An 18,045-nucleotide genomic window follows, 5' to 3' on the forward strand; every position below is an offset into this window, starting at 1 on the left:
TGTTACATGCTGCGGCATAGAGATGCCTTCAATAAAGGGATACCATGATTTATTTTGTTGTGGCTGGAAAAGGAAACCAGAGTGAGGGCTCTTTGGTGTTCTCTGAACTTGGTTGTTTTCTTGCAGAGGTTTCATTACCCAAACTAGGTAACATCATCAGCGCTAGTACTAATGATGTTACCTAGCACTGATGTTATCTAGTTTGAATAATGAAACCTCTACAAGAGAACAACCAAGCACACAGAGCACCAAGGACCTCTCATTTCAATCTTGAGCTACAAATAATCTCCTTTATTGGGACACCAGAGTGCTCTCACCTTACTGGCAGGTAAAAGCTTGTTTGATTCTTTCTGATATTTGAGAGGTCCAGGAACAATCAGCCCTTAAAACAATTAAGTATGCTGGCAAACTGTGGTATGTAGGCACCAAGTTTTTATTTATTAGATTTTAAAGAAAATCCTGTTTTTTTTAAATAAAGAACTCAAGGCAGCAAACATACCTACTACTCTGTCCTCTTAGTTTCCCCACACCCACCAATCTGTGACATGAGTGGGGCTGACTTTGGGACTGGCCCAAAGTCATTGTTGGCTTTCATGTCTAAGAGGAGACTCAAAGTCACCTCTCATGATTTCTAGCCTTGTGCCCTAACCACTAGATCAAACTGCTCTTCAGAATCTTTACAAAATTTGGTCTGCATTCCATAACAAATTAAAAGTGGTTACAAAAATGTTTCCAACAATGGCTGAACGCACCTTAAGTGAATGAATTCTGCTGTAACTATTTACATGTTTTCACATAGGAAGCTAACAAAGATTAAATTGTAGACCGTTATTTAAATAACTTTGGGTATTCTGGAAGTTGGGAGAAGCAAAGATGCATTCAATGGAGAAAACTTGAGAAGAAAATAAAAAAGGAACTCAAGTGTTTTGATTTTGTTTTGTTTTGTTTAAAATGTTTTTTTACTTCATTAAAGGGAGAAAAATCCCACAGTATCTGTTAAAAAACGAATAGCAACAGGGACACTTGGCATGCAAAATTATTTTGAGCATTCTTTTACATTAGTGGCAGCCAATTCAACACGCATTTTACAGAGATTTATTTCTTTGTTCTCAAACAGGTAAATCAGACTTCTGTCATTCATACTATACCAAAAATGGTCTATATGGGATGAAAATGAATCAGGCAACAAAGATACTATTTATAAACCAGATCATCTGAGGACTTTTTTCTTCACATTGTATAGTACAACAAACCAGTATTTTACACAGTCACTGGAGTAACAATTATTCCATTATACTTCTAAACCAGCATATGAAAAGGAATTGTATTTTTTGAAGGCAGTGTAGTTAAAATGTTAATTTTACAGTCTTATTGCAACAGAGAGACAGTGAAAACTGCAAATTTGAATATTGACTCAGATCACCAATGTAGAAATAGGTAGTGCTATAAAAAAGAGTCATATGGAAGATTGGGGCTGGGTATTTTAACAAATTTAGTAAATTGCGGCTGGTTGAACACCTGACCCTCAGTATGATGTGCTTCTTCCTATCTTAAATCCAGTTTATTGGATGTTTTAAAAGGAAAAACTGGTTCTGTAAGATGTATCTCCATTAGTATAAGAAAGAAGAAGCACACAAGAGGCTGCCAATTAAATTGGATTTTATGAGGGGGAAAAATACATGCCAGACCTGGCAGAAGAAGAGAGATGGGCCTATACGTTATAAATGAGGTAGAAGCCAAGCACAGTGACAGTGTGAAGGATATGAGAGCTTTGGAAGCAATTATTCCAAATGGTTATGAAGAAAATGACAGGATGTATGGAGTATAGAAACCACCCCTACTTCTTGTGCATGACAAAATGTTTTTTTGGGGGGAGGGAAGGACAAAGTAGGTCTGATTGACATTTTGTTATGCATTAGTAATTTTGAGAAACAACAACAGAAAGTTATCCATGGGTTTTCCCCATATCCCTGAGGTGGGGCCACTCTTTACACGGATGCCATTATCAACTTGAGGAAGCCTGCCTGTGGAAGGGTCATTAGGTCTGAAATATGGTCATGTAAACATCAACCCTCGCCACCCTGACCTTCCTTGGGAAATCAATGAACCATCACCACCTACATTGTACGTACACAACAAAAAAACAGAACTGAGCCATCGCCTTTAAATTAGGAATCGGCACAAAAAACCCTTAGAGCTTTATTGTTGTACCCCTCCCCCCCCCCCGCAAAAGGAGAAGGGAATAAAAATATATTTATATATGTATATATATATTAAACCACTATTTAAGTACATACCCTATTCATAAATAACCAAACACTTTCTGCCATTGCAAAATTACTCATTGAGATCTTTAAAACGACATCCTCATTAAGACAAAAAAGGGGGAGAGGGTCTTCATTTTGGGTTAATTTGCGCATAAAAACAATAACACAAATCTGGGGTTGAGTGTGTAATATATGTAATTCCCAAGTCTGGAGTGTGTAGCAAAGCCAGTTTTCTTTTCTCCTTCCACTCCGCTCCCAGAAGGGAATGGACCCATTTGCAGATTCGGTCTGAATTTATTCTCCCCCCCGCCCCCCCACCCCCCAAAGAGCCAGGGTGGGAACACGTTGTGGGCCACAGGCAGAAAGTTTTCCAGAGCTTTCTTTGGGTTTGGCAAGATTTCCATTCCTGGGAGCGTGGGAGGGTGGGATTCCTGGGGGGAAGATGCAATTTCTTCTAACGTCTGAATCCATTTTCTCTCATATAAATAGAAGCCAACGTTTCCACACAGGACATGCAAAGTAGTGCAACAATTCCACTCATACTACTATACAACAGTCTGTTTCTGGAAAGACCCAAAGGGGCCCTCTGTTTCCAAGAAATGCTGCGCGATTGCTGATGCAAGGATCCTTCTGCTGCTGCAGCCTTCATCTCCAATCCACAGGAAGGAGCGTGTGTAGAACAATTATAAGGTCCGGACAGCTACAGGGTACAGGAGTGACAAATGTTCAGCTCCTTTGACAGGCAGTTTCTTTGCAGTGTAGTAGTGAATCACCTCAGGCACGCTGTCAAAGGGAGGGCTGTTCTGACCCAAAATATACTTCTCTTTGGTCTTTACCAACTTCATGTGCATAAACCCTTGGTTACTCCTGTTGGAAAAAGAAAGGAGACAGAGAGAGAGAGACAGATGATATACAAATTTCCACAAGCCACCATCAGTTAGGGAATCAGATGATGAATGTATTCTATCAATGTAGAACATGCAGAGTATATTTAAAAACTTCCCATCTGCCTTTGGTACCATATGTAACAAAGGAAAAACAAAACAGAACATTTAGTTAAATAGATTGCTTTAAAAACTCCAGTGATCTGTGATTAAAATGACCATAACCTGTTTGCCAGCTGCCTAAGGGAATATGGAATATCCAGTGCTTTGGTTTTGAAAGTGCTTTTATTATTTACTTATTAATTAATTATTTATTATTGAAATTTTCCAAGGCAATTTTATGATGGAGCGGAGTATCTGTCAGCAGCTCCTAAAAGCAATTGTGCCTTTTCCTAGGATTTTGGAGCAGTCAAGAGATCCCAGAAAAAGATGAATTTGTTTTAAGATTCTGTAGACAGATATTGTATTTTCCAATAAAGAAGAATATTTGTAGTTTCGGGTTGAAATGAGGGGTCCTTGAGCTTGGTTGTTTTCTTGCAGATGTTTAATTACCCAAACTAGGTAACATTATCAGTAGTAGCATTGATGTTACCTAGTTTGGGGAATTAAACATCTGCAAGAAAACAACCAAGCTCAGAGCGCACCAAGGACCCCTCACAATATTTTCCCTTTTCTGCTTCTACATTCTGAGACACTGCAGACCTCTCTCATTATGAGGTAGACTGCATTATAAGGACTAAAGAGAAACAGTTGCTGGCTCTGATCAGCCCTTAATATGTATAGTTGTGTGCTACATTACTGAGAATGATGCTATAAATAATTATTTTCTATCCCTAATTTGACGGAACCTCTGAATGTACCCCAGTTGGGTTAACATGATAAAAATATAGACCTGTCTATGGGGTGTCTTTGGATTTTATGACAAATATGCAACTGCTCTGCATTCAGCTGTCAATTTTTTCTGCAAAGTCTAAAAACAAATACCTCAGACAGCAAATGCTTCACTAAATTTGAGGGGATAGAAACCTTTGTTGGAGGATGCCTCCAGAGTTTACTACTTAATTTATAATGAGCCAAAAAGTTATTTTTTTAAAAAAAAAAAGAGAAAGAGATGGAGAGAAAAACCTAGGGAGATTCTTCTGGCTGCGCAGGCAATTGAAAGAAGGCTGAGAGACTGCAGGGAAGGTGTTTGAGTTTGCGTCTCAAGGGCACAAAGAGATAATTTTAAATTGAGAATAGTGCCTTTATCCCCTCTTAAATTGCTTAAGAAAATCCAGCTTTTTCATAGGGCATGGGGATATCTCCATCCCGTGAAAAAGCTGAAGCAAATTTCAGGCTCACATTATTCAAATTTTCCAAGGCAATTTTGTGATGAAATGACCCTTCTCAATAGAGCAGGAATCACTGCAGGCATTGTAATTATAGCTCTGGCACGCTTAAAAAAATCTTGATTTAAATTTAAATTCTTTACGAGAATGATTCTCTTTTGAAACATAATTGTTCTCTAAACGATTTCCTTTAAGCCATGGGTGACACCTCTAAATACTTATTATGAGCAGATATATTGTGGTATCACTTCAAGTTTATTATGCTTTTTTTATCCTCCTCTAAAATCCTGATACCAAATTAATAGGATTGTTGTAAAAACAGGTGCATATTAATTTAAAACTAGAATAGAGGCCAACCCGATGAAAGGTCTTTTTAGATTTAATGCAAGAACAGAAGACACTGGTTAAATTTGTTTGTTTGTTTGCTTGCTTGCAGTTAGAATGATTATCTATTGATCTGCATCACATACAAGATTGGTTTGGGATTTAGTTTATATACTGGGTCATGATGAGTTTTTTTTTATTACTATCCATTAAGGCTTATAAATCATGTTTTATAGCTTGGCATGACATGTGAATGCAACCAACTATGGACCAGTCAAGCCAACCACGAATAAACTATCTACGGCTTAATATTCAGACAATATGAAGTTTTTTATTTGTTTACATGGAGGGAATTATATTGAAAGGTCTGAAAGAGCCAGTGAAAATTTTTACAAAGGATTCCTAATGGCAGAATATTAGAAGAGAAAATCATATTCCTGAATTCAGTTTTCCAAGCCCACTTCCCTGAAGCATATTACATTGCCAAATTATGTATCCTTGTATTTGTAACTGTGCAAGACATGAAAATACATCCCAGATTGTCTCATCATAGGACAATTTTTATTTGTTAGAGATAGGAATATAATATGGATTTGGGCTGTCAGGGGCTGTCCTATTATGTTGCAGAATAATCATGCTTTAGAACAGCGCCCCCCAACCTTTGGGGCACCAGGGACCGGTTCCATGGAGAGAGGTTTTCCATGGACTGGAGGAGGCATGATTTTGCATGCTGCCGGCCAAACCCCCAGGAAAGGGCGGCCTGATTGCTGGCATGCCACAGACCGGTGTTGGTCGGGGGTTGGAAATCCCTTCTTTAGGAAACCTGTTAAATACACAAAGCTTTGCTCTTCTTCCAGTCTTTTCACAACTGTATATAAAAGTTTAGGACTCCTGAAGTGAACAGAAATTGACAACTACTACTACATGGTAAAAAATTAAATGCAACATCCTTCTGAACATGTGAGTGGATGACCTTATAATTTATGGACAGTTATTTACATAGTCAAAATTAAAAAACAAAACCAGTGAATATGGCAGACCAAAAAGCCGTGCATCTTTTCAGTCAATACCTGTTTTAGTAGAAACAACAGCTTCCAATATTTCCTATAGCCACCAAAAGACTGCGCTTTTAGTTCTTGTTTATGAATTTTCCCATACTCTTCCTTGTGGAACTCTACTAGCTGATAAATATTGATAGGTCTTGGAAATATCCAACCTTTTAAAAAAAACTTCATTTGTTTGCTGGTTATGGGACATTGATCTGCAAGGTAGAGCCGACAATCACTGCAAAAGACTTGCCGAAATGTTTAACTGACACTGAAGTAGTTGCCCAAAAGTTTTCTATGCAGTACTGATTATACAGCAATAATCTTCATCAGAGAGTTATCAGAAAGAAATATTTTCTCTAATCTCATCACAGGTCATTGTTTCAGTGATGCAAACACATCATCCAAAAAACTTTGATAAGCCTGAAAGCTGAAACCCTTTGGAACAAGGTGCTTTAGACTGATAAAAACCAACGTTGACTTCTTTAAGTGCTGCATGAGAAACATTTGAAGAAAAATGTGTGAGGAATTTGAAGAAAAGGACATTTGCCAGCCATTGAGCAAGACGGTTATATGGCATCCAGTAGCACAGGAAGTATTGTGTGGGTGGAAGGAAGGAGGGATTCTACTAAATCTCAACATTTCCAAGAAACTAATGTTCCATAGTCAGTGAAGAAATTGAAACTGAAAAGAGCTTGGAAATATTAGCAAGACAACAGTCCAAAATAGTTTCCTAAATCAATCATGAAGCAACTACAAGAGAGAAAGTCTCTTGAACGGTACCCTTACTGTAAAAAATGTGGGAAGATCTCAAACAGGAAGTGCACGCAAAGACTCCTCAAAATATATTTGAACTAGAAGAATTATCTAAGAAAGTACACAAAAAGTAAGGGAAAAAAAGATATCTAGCTGCCTATAGCAGGTCTCCAAACTTGGCAACTTTAAGACTTGTGGACTTCAACTCCCAGAATTCTCCAGCCAGCTGGCCTACAGCAAATACGGTAATTGGAAGCAGTTTCTTCTGCCAAAGAAGGGCTATGAGGTACTAATTAAAAGGGTGTATACGTTTCTTTATCTTTTGAATTTAGTTTTCTTTCCCCCCATTCTCATTAACCTTGATTTTAATAAGACATGAGATCAAATAGGGAACTTGAGTGGAATGTTTTCCATAATTATCCAGATGACTGCACGAATTGCAAAAACTTTGATGCAACCCTCTGCCTGTGGAATTAAAATGTGCTTTTCTCTCCTCTCTTGCAATGTTTGCTGTTAGTGACCCATATTCAGCTGTGGTATGTGTTCTTGAAAGTTGTTAATGGATTTTTGACAGCTCTTGTTCACAAATCTATCACGCTTGCCTTTCTAACTGTGGACACAATGAGTGCCTGTGAATTGGGAAGCCTATTGAGGAGTGTGAGCTCCCAATCTTTCATCTCTAGATGTGATTGTCTTCCACCCTGTATTAACTTTACCTAGCTTCCTCCTGCCCCTAGGATCCCAAGGTTCAAATGTTCCTTGCTCTGCAATCAGCCAAACACACAAAGGGACAGGGTTAAAACACATTCATTCACTTTAATGCCCACAATGTACTGTACCCTTAAAAGGCAGGTATACTAATTTCTCATCCACATTCTCCTCAATAACTTTACTGCATCTGGATCTACATATGCTACAAAGGTAAAAAGAGCAGATGAATTCTTCAAGAAAGCTTCCTGGGAAATTCCTACTTAAAGCATTTCTGCATGCAAAAAAGCTACTCTGATGATGAAATCATTTCCAAGTTAACAGGAAGGAAGCTTTTGAAAACCTGGAAAATTATTGATTCCCCCTTTTTTCAGTGACATTTGTGAGGTTTCTTGCCAAATCCAATCACAATTAAAAGCAGGTCTGAAGAAACTCCAGCAAATAAAACCAGGAAAGGCTAACCAGGAAAGCAGTTTAATGAGTAACTAGAGGAGGGAACCTATTGGATGCAATAGGTCACACTGAGATGTCTGTGGGAGAATGTTGGCAAGAGGAAAGCCAAAGCTGGCATCTCTGTTAGAAAAGGAAACAGCCTATATGATTAGATAAGGGCAATGTTATAAAAGGTCTTGGAAGCAGAAAGAAAATGACTAAACAAACTCATGAAATCTCCTCTTGTTTTGGCAACTAAAGAACAGCCTGGCTAATAACTGGAAAGGATTAATAAGCTCTCATAAATTCCATCATCACATGCTACATCAAGTTTCCTCCTAGTCTATCTAAGTAGCCTTATGAAACCTTTGGACTGCAGCTACAATAATTCCTTAGAATCTTGACCTGTGCCGGAGAAATATCAAAACCGCAGGTCAAGAGCATCAAATTAAGACAATACAGACAAGAAGAAATTACAAGGATATTGTGTAATGCTGGAGATTCTTTCCAAAGCTATATAATATGATAGGAAACTTGTGAAGTGATTCCAAAGATTTGACATTAACAGAATGTTTCAGGATATTTTACTCTATAAATAGGGAAATTACATATAAACTATACAAACATAACATGATTCTCTTTAGCATGCCTCATTCACATACCATGTAAAGCCATCACAGTGTTTCTTCAGTTCCACTTTACATCTGCATGAACCTAACCATTGCAATGGGTAGGTCACCACTGATTGCTCAATGTGTAAAATCAATCGTGTTTTATTCAGTACATCAAGGAAAGCAAATAACAGGGTTTAGCACATTTTGTGAGCAGAACCGTTGTTCTGGTCTGGTCTTGTTTTTGTGTGTGAAATTTCAAAATGCACTCATTGTATAGTACAATTATATTACAAACTGCTGGGCAGATTCATAAAACTACTTCAAATGTTAGCTAACCTTTCCAAATATCAAGTTCAATTTTCCAGCACTGGCAAATGTTGCATTCCCATAGTAAGGAGTCTTGACAAATAATCTCCAAGAATTTGAACAACCAAGTGATGTTGTGCTGACTATGGCCACATAATCTGGGCTTAAAGCTTTCTCTCTAAAAATAAAGGAACCACAAAAGTGATACTGACAGCTGCATTTGGGAAGGATAGAAAAAAAAGAGGCCACTGGAGAGCACTGAAAGGATTAGAGGCAGGCTACAGACAGGACCCAGATGGAGTTGTGAGCTGCAACAATTCAGCAAAACAGTATCTGCCGAAACCTAGTTAAATGAAGTGATGATTTTTCAGTCCATGTAACCCTGTCAACAGTTACTCAATTGCAGTAATAATAATAATTATGGGCTGCAACCCACTGGCTCCAGATCTAAGAGTGTTCCATCTACCCAGAACTATTCAATAACACGAAAGCTTAGGTTTTTTTTTTTCCTAACATGGCCAAGACATTGATGCAATCAGATGGGAATCATGTACATGATGCAAAAAATCCTGAGTTCTGTTTTCTGCAATTCTTTTATGTCACAGGCTTGCACCTTCACATTAACGTTTGTCTTTGGTTGCTACAACGTTACACATTGCAAATCAGGAAATAAACGGTGATAAAGACATTGCTTTAAGAGCTGTTCTACACACTCTAAAATCTTTTAATTGTAACACGGCAAGTTACATGTTATGGTAATTAAACAGGAGAGAATTCTGTATAACACCCCTGAGTTGATAATTTATAACATACAGAGAGCTTTTAAAAGTGGAGGAGTACACTGAAACTACACTCCTATCCCTGTTGTTGTACAATCCAGAATTCTACCTTCTTTTTGTGAAATTCTTAGATTGTTAGAATGAACTGCTTGAAAAGCAATGCATGAATGAGTTAAAATGCATTTGAAGCCAGGCTGAAGAGGAAGTGGTCAAATGGAGTTCCATGTCAAATGGCCATACACCGGCCAACATCAAAGGGAGTGAAAATGTCCAAAAACTATCCACATCTGGGAGTCAATCATCTAAACTGGCAGCACCATTAGCTATCAAATGAGCAATTCTATTTCAGAAAAGTTGCTTTGTACTGAAAATCAGCTTTATTGTTATGACCCAGCTTGGTCCATGTCCACTGATTTGTTAAAAAAAAAAAAAAGGCATTTTGTGGCATCAGACTTTTAGCAACCAGTCAAAGCATTGGAAAAATTAGTTGAGAACTGCAAAATGTGCAGTTTAAAATTGGAAGGAAGGACTCTACTAAATACTATTCAGCCACACTACTTATAATGTAGTTTCTGCCTATAAAAAAATAGTTGTCTCAACAAAACAAATGGAACATTTTTAATCATTTTTTAATCAAAATCAAAATTAGAAATACTGCACATGGCAGACACACTTTCTTCAACACCCCCGCCCCACCGCACCATTACATGAACCATCACCTTCCTAATAATTGTGGCATTTAATAAGGCTTCACACTTTTTTGCAGCTGCTGGGACACATCGCCCACAGCAGTAGGTTGCTTCCCAAGACCTCTTACTTTGAGTTATAATTGCTTAATGCATTTTTCATGAAGAGCACAGGGTAATAGTTATGTTAAATTGCCTTCTTTTTCATGATAAAATGACTTTAAAACACTCACACGTAACATTTATGCAATTGGGAGAGAGCATGGGCTCAATGATTATGACTCTATTACTTGGAATCCCGTGCATTGTCAGGCTCAGTTCATCTCAAAAGGAAAAAGGGAATTTTCATTCTCAATCACAACCACACTGGTGGTATAACAAGCCATAATTATAGAGTGGCCACTGCTTAGCTCTATCACATAGACATCTGCACACTTCTGAGATCACAGATTTTTCAGTTTAATGAGTGCCTGTAGCAAGGTACCATGGTCCTTAGGATTGGGAATCAACACTGTTTATAATGCATTTGTGGAGAATCCCAATAATGTCATCAAATTTTAGCCTGTGGTACATGTTTTAAATCTTTTTAGTCATAGTATTCCGATCTCTCTCAATGGAACAAAGCCTCTGAGGTGGGAAAAACAGAAACATAAGTATATTTCTCAGAATGCAGAATGTTGTAGAGAATTCTGCTTCTCTTTTGGTGCTGGTTGTGGTAGGTGGCAGCTTAAGTTTCAGCAGAGACACAAATTACTTCTGATCCCTTTCTTTCCCTGAATTCTCAAGTTGTTTTGAGCTAGGGCGCATCCACACAACTGAATGCAAACTTTAAAAAAAAGCTTTTACAGTACAGCAGCAAAATAGTTTCAAACCAGGAGTATCATTTCCCCTCAGATTAACTGGAATGTATGATTTATGTGCAAGTAAGGATTCTTTAAAAACAACAACAGAATAACAAGATTTTTGAGGAAGCTAAAAAACAAGGCAAAGCAATTGCTACGTTTTTTTAACAGGTAATGTTCCAAAAATGGATCTTTAAGAAGATTTACCAAATGTCATTAGTTCTATAGTTCTGGATTTTAAAAACTGTCATTGTAAATCATTGCTTCTTTACTACAAGACACAGGGATGCTGATATAACCAAAGGGGTTTTCCCTGATTAGAAAATACAGTATTATTAATATAGAAGGAAGACTCAGAAAAAGGTACCAATGAGCATTTTGCACTTTTGGAAATTCAGAATTTTTGTGTAAAGGAAAAGGGAGAGAAGGGTTTGCTCACAAGCTCTGCTATACTTGCTACTAGTGAAATTACTAGTGAAAATGGAGAAGGATAGGGTGGGAAAAAGAGGCTCTGTTAGGCACAAGTAACCAGACCTACACATGTAAAGTTTTTATGGTAACCACTTAAAAAGTACCATTTTTAAAATATTCTGCCATTTTATACAGGAAACTCCCCAGACTGCCAGTCTTAGCCTGGGAACAAACAGATAAGATTCTATGGAGCTTAAGGGAAGTCAGTTCTGGATCTCTTGTGGCTACGCAAAGACTTGAGGCTAATTTTGCACTTGACGCCTCCCCCTGGTTTGGATGAGTACTTCCCAACAGGCTGAGTAGATAGATTAAAAAAAATTAAGATGCCTAATTATGTTCTATTATAATATCAGCCTTCCCAGATAAACCAGATAAGAAACATGACCAAATGAACTAATTCTGCGTTATTGCAAGGATACATTAACAGAATATTGCAAGCCTGAAAGTACAAATCTCCCACTGGTCTCCTTTGCAGCCTAAGAAGTTAGGGAAGGATCCTCTTTCTCCTCCCATTATAGAGCTATGGGGTATGACCTCTCTTATCTGAGCATTCCCTAAACCAAGGGTCTTCAAACTTGGCAAGTTTAAGACTTGTGGACTTCAACTCCCAGAATTCCTGAGCTAACATGACTGGATCAGAAATTCTGAGAGTTGAAGTCTACAAGTCTTAAGTTTAAAGACCCTGCCCTAAACAGTATCTCTGGCTTGCTCCTCAAGGTCTTTCTTACAAACCATCCATGTAATTTGTCAGCTGGAATCTCTATAGGATATGGCAGAGTTTTTGCAATGAAACACCTAAATGAAAATATCTGTGTGGGTAATTTCAGAAACTACAAAAAAGCAAGAAAAGCTACGATATGATCTGAAAGGAGGCACATGTCTAGACACAGTTCACAATCACAGCCAACTCTACTAGTTTCAGCGTGGAAGAAAAAGCAAATGTAAGCTTCCACAGAGTGAAGATCCTGCATGATCATGTTTACTTAAAAAGCCCAAGAATGTCTAGGCAATTCCTTAGATTTCTTTCATGTTGCTTTTGTGAAGTTAAAAACGAAAGAGCCACTAGAAATTCCTGCTTGAGAATCTGATGCTGTGCAGGAGGGATGGCAGAATGTGACAACTGAATCCTACCTAGAGATCTCCTTCTTCATTGTCAGCCACACCTGTTATTTGCCTACTTTTGCTTCATATCACAAGATGCTTCAGGTGAGATAAAATAACAATATGGATGACCAAACACTAGAGGGAGAGGGAGATAGCTCAATCAGAGGCTATTTCTGGGACCACCTTGATAGGCGATCCATCCTAAGGAGATGGGATGGGGGTCCATAATATACATTTCATCCCTGCCATGAACTCCTGAGAAGTGGCTCCTCAGCCAAGCCACCAGTCCCATAACTTTACCTCACCTACTTGAAGTGGCATGTACAATAATATGAATCTATAGCAATATTATACATTATGGTACAATATTAGACTATATTACTGTATAGTATGTCATCTCCCCTAAAATGTACCACACATATCTCTGCTCTGGGAGGACCAATGTTCCTTCTGTGAGATATTCAACTTTTATTTAGGACAATAATCCGATGACTTTAGGTTGCTACAGATTCCCTACTGACAATGATCTTGAAACCCTCTCATCATCATTCAGATACATGACTTAAAAGCTCTCCTTGCTATAATGATGAGTAATGTCTTTGGTGACCTATTTGGTCTCAATGCAGCTATTCCTCTAAAGCATCTATTGCTTTGCTATTTAGAGTATTGTCAAACTGTAGATTTTAATCTGGGAAAAGAATGGTGGAATAGGAGACTCTCGGGCTCCTACTCACCTTCCCTACAACTTGCCAGTTGGTTGACACTTCTACCTCTTCACTTCATTTATTTCCTGGAATTTATAGCTCTCATCCTATTCAGTAAAATGTTGTGCTTAGCATGAGAATGCAGCTGAATTCCCCAACAGAATAGTCTCCAATTAACTAAATGGCAATGACAGCTTTTTTAAAAACAAAAAACAAAAAGTAAACTAGGGAACAAGTAAATCTGAGCTCATTCCCCCCCTCCAAAAGAGGGTGGAAGGAAAAGAGGAATGCAGAAATGCAACTTTGAACACGTAGTTTTGACAGCAAAGTCAGAACTTCAATGCTTTTGCCAGTTTTTGTAGGTAGTATTGGAAATCAAAAGAGCAATAGCCATTACTCACATGCATAGATGTGGACGCATCCTAATAACCTGCCTTTTGCTATAATTATCCTTATTACTGACTTTAAACAAAATTTTACTGGAAACTGAATCCATGTGTTTCCCTTTCATCTTATTCTTGATTACTTTAGAACTACTGCTACATTGTCCCTAATACCCTGAGCTATGAAAGGAAAGCATAAGAAAATAAAAGGTCTACTGCAATACAAAAGAATTCCATATATTCCATCCATCATTTTCCAAAAAAGCATACAGTGAGGAAGCAAACATAAATGCCATCACAGTCTGTTGGGGGAGGACAGAAAAGGGCTTATATTAAATATATGAGTCAGTGGTGAGATTCAAAAAATTCTGTTTCTGTGGGTGTGGCTTGGTGGGAGTGGCATGGCAGGGGAAGGATACTGTAAAATCTCCATTCCCACCCCACTCCAGGGGGAAGGTTCCTGCAAAATCTCCATTCCCTCCCCACCCCACTAACCTGCTTTCCAGCTCCGTTCTCCTGTGCAGGGCAACAAAAGAAAACCCAGCCAATCAGCTGGGACTTGGGAGGCAGAAAATAGATGGGGGCAGGGCCAGTCAGAGGTGGTATTTGCTGGTTCTCCGAACTACTCAAATTTTCCGCAACTGGTTCTCCAGAACTGGTCAGAACCTGCTGAATACCCACCTCTGGTATGAATGGTGCATTAAAGATGTCAATGGCAGAAACTAAACAAACCAAGAACTCTGTTAGAGGCAACCCCCAGGCTTGTGTTCAATGAAGCTATCTGGTTGCGTCATTGCCATGCTTTTTTTCAGAATACAAGAAAGTGATCGGATATAAGCCTCCGCGAATGCCCTACACCTGGAGGAACTGACTTTTTAAAACAACGTACAGAATTTGGGCAGTACCCAAAGTTAAAAGATTGATAATTTACAATGCAGATCTAGTTTGTTGTGGTGGGTTAAGATATCAGGGTGGAAACTGTGAGTTTAACTCCCATCTTAGGTGTGAAGCCAGATGGGTGACCTTGGGCTGGCCACTTCGTCAACCTTCAGAAGGAGGCAATGGCAAATCAGTATTTCTAAAATCTCTCCAAGAAAACATCAAGAACTCATTCCAACAGTCACCAGGAGTCAACACTGATTCAAAGGTATTGATGCCGGAAGAGAATATTTGCAGCTCAGGTCATTGGTGCTCTTGGAGCTTGCTGGTTTTTTTGCAGGCATTTCATTGGCACAGATGATGTTGCCTAGTTTGGTAATGAAATGACTGCAAGAAAACCACCAAAATCGGAGAGCACCAAGGACCTCCATTGACCCAAAGGGAAAAAAATTCCAGTGACCCACCTAAAGTGCCCAGCAAATTCACGAGGACATTTCTCCTGCCCTCCTGCCATAAGGCAAACATGGAGCAGTATCTGACTATATATTAGACTGCTATTCCCTTGATATAACTAGCTATGCTTCTTTGTAGGTCCAACTGAAAACGAAGAAGAAGAAAAAGAGTCAGCTACTTTTCAAAAGAAGAGCTTTTCGCATCTATTTTAAAAACAGGGAGAAATCTAGGGGGATCCCTTCCAACAATAGACACTTTGCTAACAGCAGGACCCTCTGCCACTTCCTTGTAAATGCAAAGAGGACCTGGGGGTATGATTTAAACAACAGCCCTTCAGCTGAAAAGTTTGTAGAGGTGGTGTGAAGTCATCCTACATCAAATGATTATGTTTCAAGCATCTGGAGTTCAAACTGTGGCATTGCTTCAGGAGCCAAGCTTATGCTGGCTGTGAAGACTTTAAAAGTTTGTTGGGGCTTAAAACCTTCAGCCCATACAGGTCTGGATTCTAGTTTGCACAGTTCTGCAGGTTGGCACTGAATCCTACCCCCACTTTCCAGCTATTTTGCTGTGCCCTCAAACGTTTGCCTGAGAACACAGGGAGACCATCTAGAACTGGAGCCATATTGCAGGGAGAGAGAGAGCTGGCTAAAAAAAATCTCCTTCACCCAGCAGGACTCTCCTAAGACATCTAAGAACAAAGGGCCTTCTTTCATTCACAGATGTTCAATTAGGACTTAAACTATAAAGTTCCTTTCTTATCCCATGGATGGAACTTTCATGCAAAATACTGTTTTGAAAGGGAAAAATCAATAGGTCTTTGCAAATAAGCGGAGATGAGAGCCAGCAAGGGCTTAAGTTCACGCCATAGATATTCACTGTAAGACATATCAATTTCATGCTAAGACATAATAATTTATTAACCCAGAAGCTAATAGCCAAATATGTGCTGGGAATTATAAGAGCTATAATTTAATATAGTTTGAGAAGCCTAATTTAAGACAAGCTCCTTGCATGTACCCCAAAGTTAAAGATAGAACTGAATGCAGTTAAAATAATCACAACAACAACTGTTTCGGGTAATTTTGGAGGAAATCCAAGAGACTCTTTTTAAGGCAAGGTGGAGGACAGACTCTGAGGCTGTCTGGGAAGAGGGCAGAGGACAGTGGAAAGCAATCTGTTTATCTTAGTAGCTGAAACATAAGAACAATGCTATCTAATGGGGAAATTTGGAATGGATAGCTTATTAGAAAAAGCCATTGCTCTTTTTCAGGTACTTTGTCAATTAATTATAAACTGTGACTGGATCATTTATTGAGACTTAATCTTCTGAAATAATGGGGCACACTTAATTATTTCTTACACCGATTGCCTTGCTTTGTAAGCAGCAACTTTATTCTTCACCTTTAACAATTATCTGTAACAATGGAACACAGAATTCTCTACCACACAACCACATTGCATTGAGAAATGGGACATGGACTGACAGGTAGTCCTCAACTTAGGACCATAATTGGGATCACAATGTCTGTTACTAAGTGAGGTGGTTAAATGAGACACACCAGATTTTATGACCTTTTTTTGCTATGGTCATCAAATCACCACAGTCATTAAGTGAATCACATAGCATTCCTGAATGTTGTTGTTTTTTGGGAGCCAGCTGGGAAAGTTGCAAATATGACCTAGGGACAATGCAACCACTACAAACATACGCCAATTGCCAAATGATACAGATTTAGATCTTGGGACTATGGGGACAGTCATAAATGTGGCCACTTTTTTCAGCGCTGCTGTAATCTTGAATGAATGGTTGTAAATTGAGAACTTTCTGTATATCATATTGTTAGTTATTCCTCTTTTTGGTGCCAGAAGTCTCCTAATTTTGGTTAAAAAATAGCAACTTCAAATGAAGGGGATGGCATTGCAAACAACATTGTTTCTTGCTTCGCTGACAAGCCGTTCAAAACCACAGGCAGAGCATTTATTTCTGGGTAACATCTAGTGTTTATTTATAAAATTAATCAACTACAGTGATATGTAGACTGAAAGTATTCCATGCGTTTCAGTTCTACTGTTTGTGACTGAAGTTAAGCTTTCTTTTCAGGTACTGTGAAATGTTTCAGAAAAGACTGAAAAAAGGCCAGTGTCAGCCAGGAGAACAAGTGTCTTGTAGACACTACCGCATGGAGATTTTTCAAAGCTCTGGACAGGCTTTTAACCAGTGAATTGAAGGCACAAGAGTTTGCAGAGTGGCCCTGGCAGAACCTGGACCTATGAGGCTGAAGAGCAATGGCATTTTTCAGCAAGAACGGCAGCATCCCTATTTTGCACTTATACAAAGCGCAGTGATTGGTTGAAATCTTATCCGAATTGGTAAATGCTTAGGTTCTGAATGGAGCATGACTTACTCCGAAGAACATTTGTAACGAGTTAAAGCAATGACTTGCTTATCTGCCGTTATATTTCAATAGCTTATTTAACTTCAAAGGACAGGGATGTATACATTTCGAGGGTGCCAAGAAACACATCATTTGTATTTAATTAAAATTAAATTAAATCATTCAGGCGTACATTGTATATGTCTCTCTATTGTATTCACAATTATAATTTCAATTCTGGAGATCTCTTTATAATTAGGGGTGGGTGTCACATATGATCCTGGGAGTTCAGATTAATGTACTATTGTCCTAAGACTTCTAGTGTTGCAGATTTAATGCCTCTTTGGTTTTTGTTAAGTCTTTTCCTTTTGCAAACATAGGCTTGTTTTGTTATTTTTATACCCTTCCCTATTTTTCTCTGGAATGATCTAACATCTGCATTCATTATCTGAATCTCTCCATAGCTTAATCAACTAAAATCAGAAAATAGTAGATCACACTTCCAGGAATTTGTATGCAAACACTTCAGCTGACTTTAGGCAGCTTGGAAAATGCAATTTGCAAAGGTCAGTTTTCATCTTTTTGTAATTTGGGCTTTGGATAGCAAAACCTCTCAGGGCTTGGTATTCTATCAATTTTCTGACAATTGATTTCCATAGGGTAGTTTCTTTCTCTTCCTAAATTAGATTTACATCTTTCTGCTT

At 38.5% G+C, this 18,045-nt stretch overlaps 1 protein-coding gene across 1 annotated transcript in view; it reads right to left on the bottom strand.

Annotated features, from left to right (window-relative positions):
* Nucleotides 1-924: 924 nt before the first annotated feature.
* SHB (SH2 domain containing adaptor protein B) overlaps nucleotides 925-18,045 on the bottom strand; it is a 93,507-nt gene continuing 76,386 nt past the window's right edge. Inside the window, exon 5 of the mRNA XM_087926334.1 lies at nucleotides 925-3,134. Coding sequence (XP_087782460.1) covers nucleotides 2,951-3,134 — 184 coding nt within the window. The 3' untranslated portion in view covers nucleotides 925-2,950. The remainder of the gene's footprint in view (nucleotides 3,135-18,045) is intronic.

Source organism: Pseudonaja textilis, chromosome 2, assembly GCF_049901715.1.
Source record: "Pseudonaja textilis isolate UNSWEBS1 chromosome 2, rPseTex1.2, whole genome shotgun sequence".
NCBI classification, from domain to species: domain Eukaryota; kingdom Metazoa; phylum Chordata; class Lepidosauria; order Squamata; family Elapidae; genus Pseudonaja; species Pseudonaja textilis.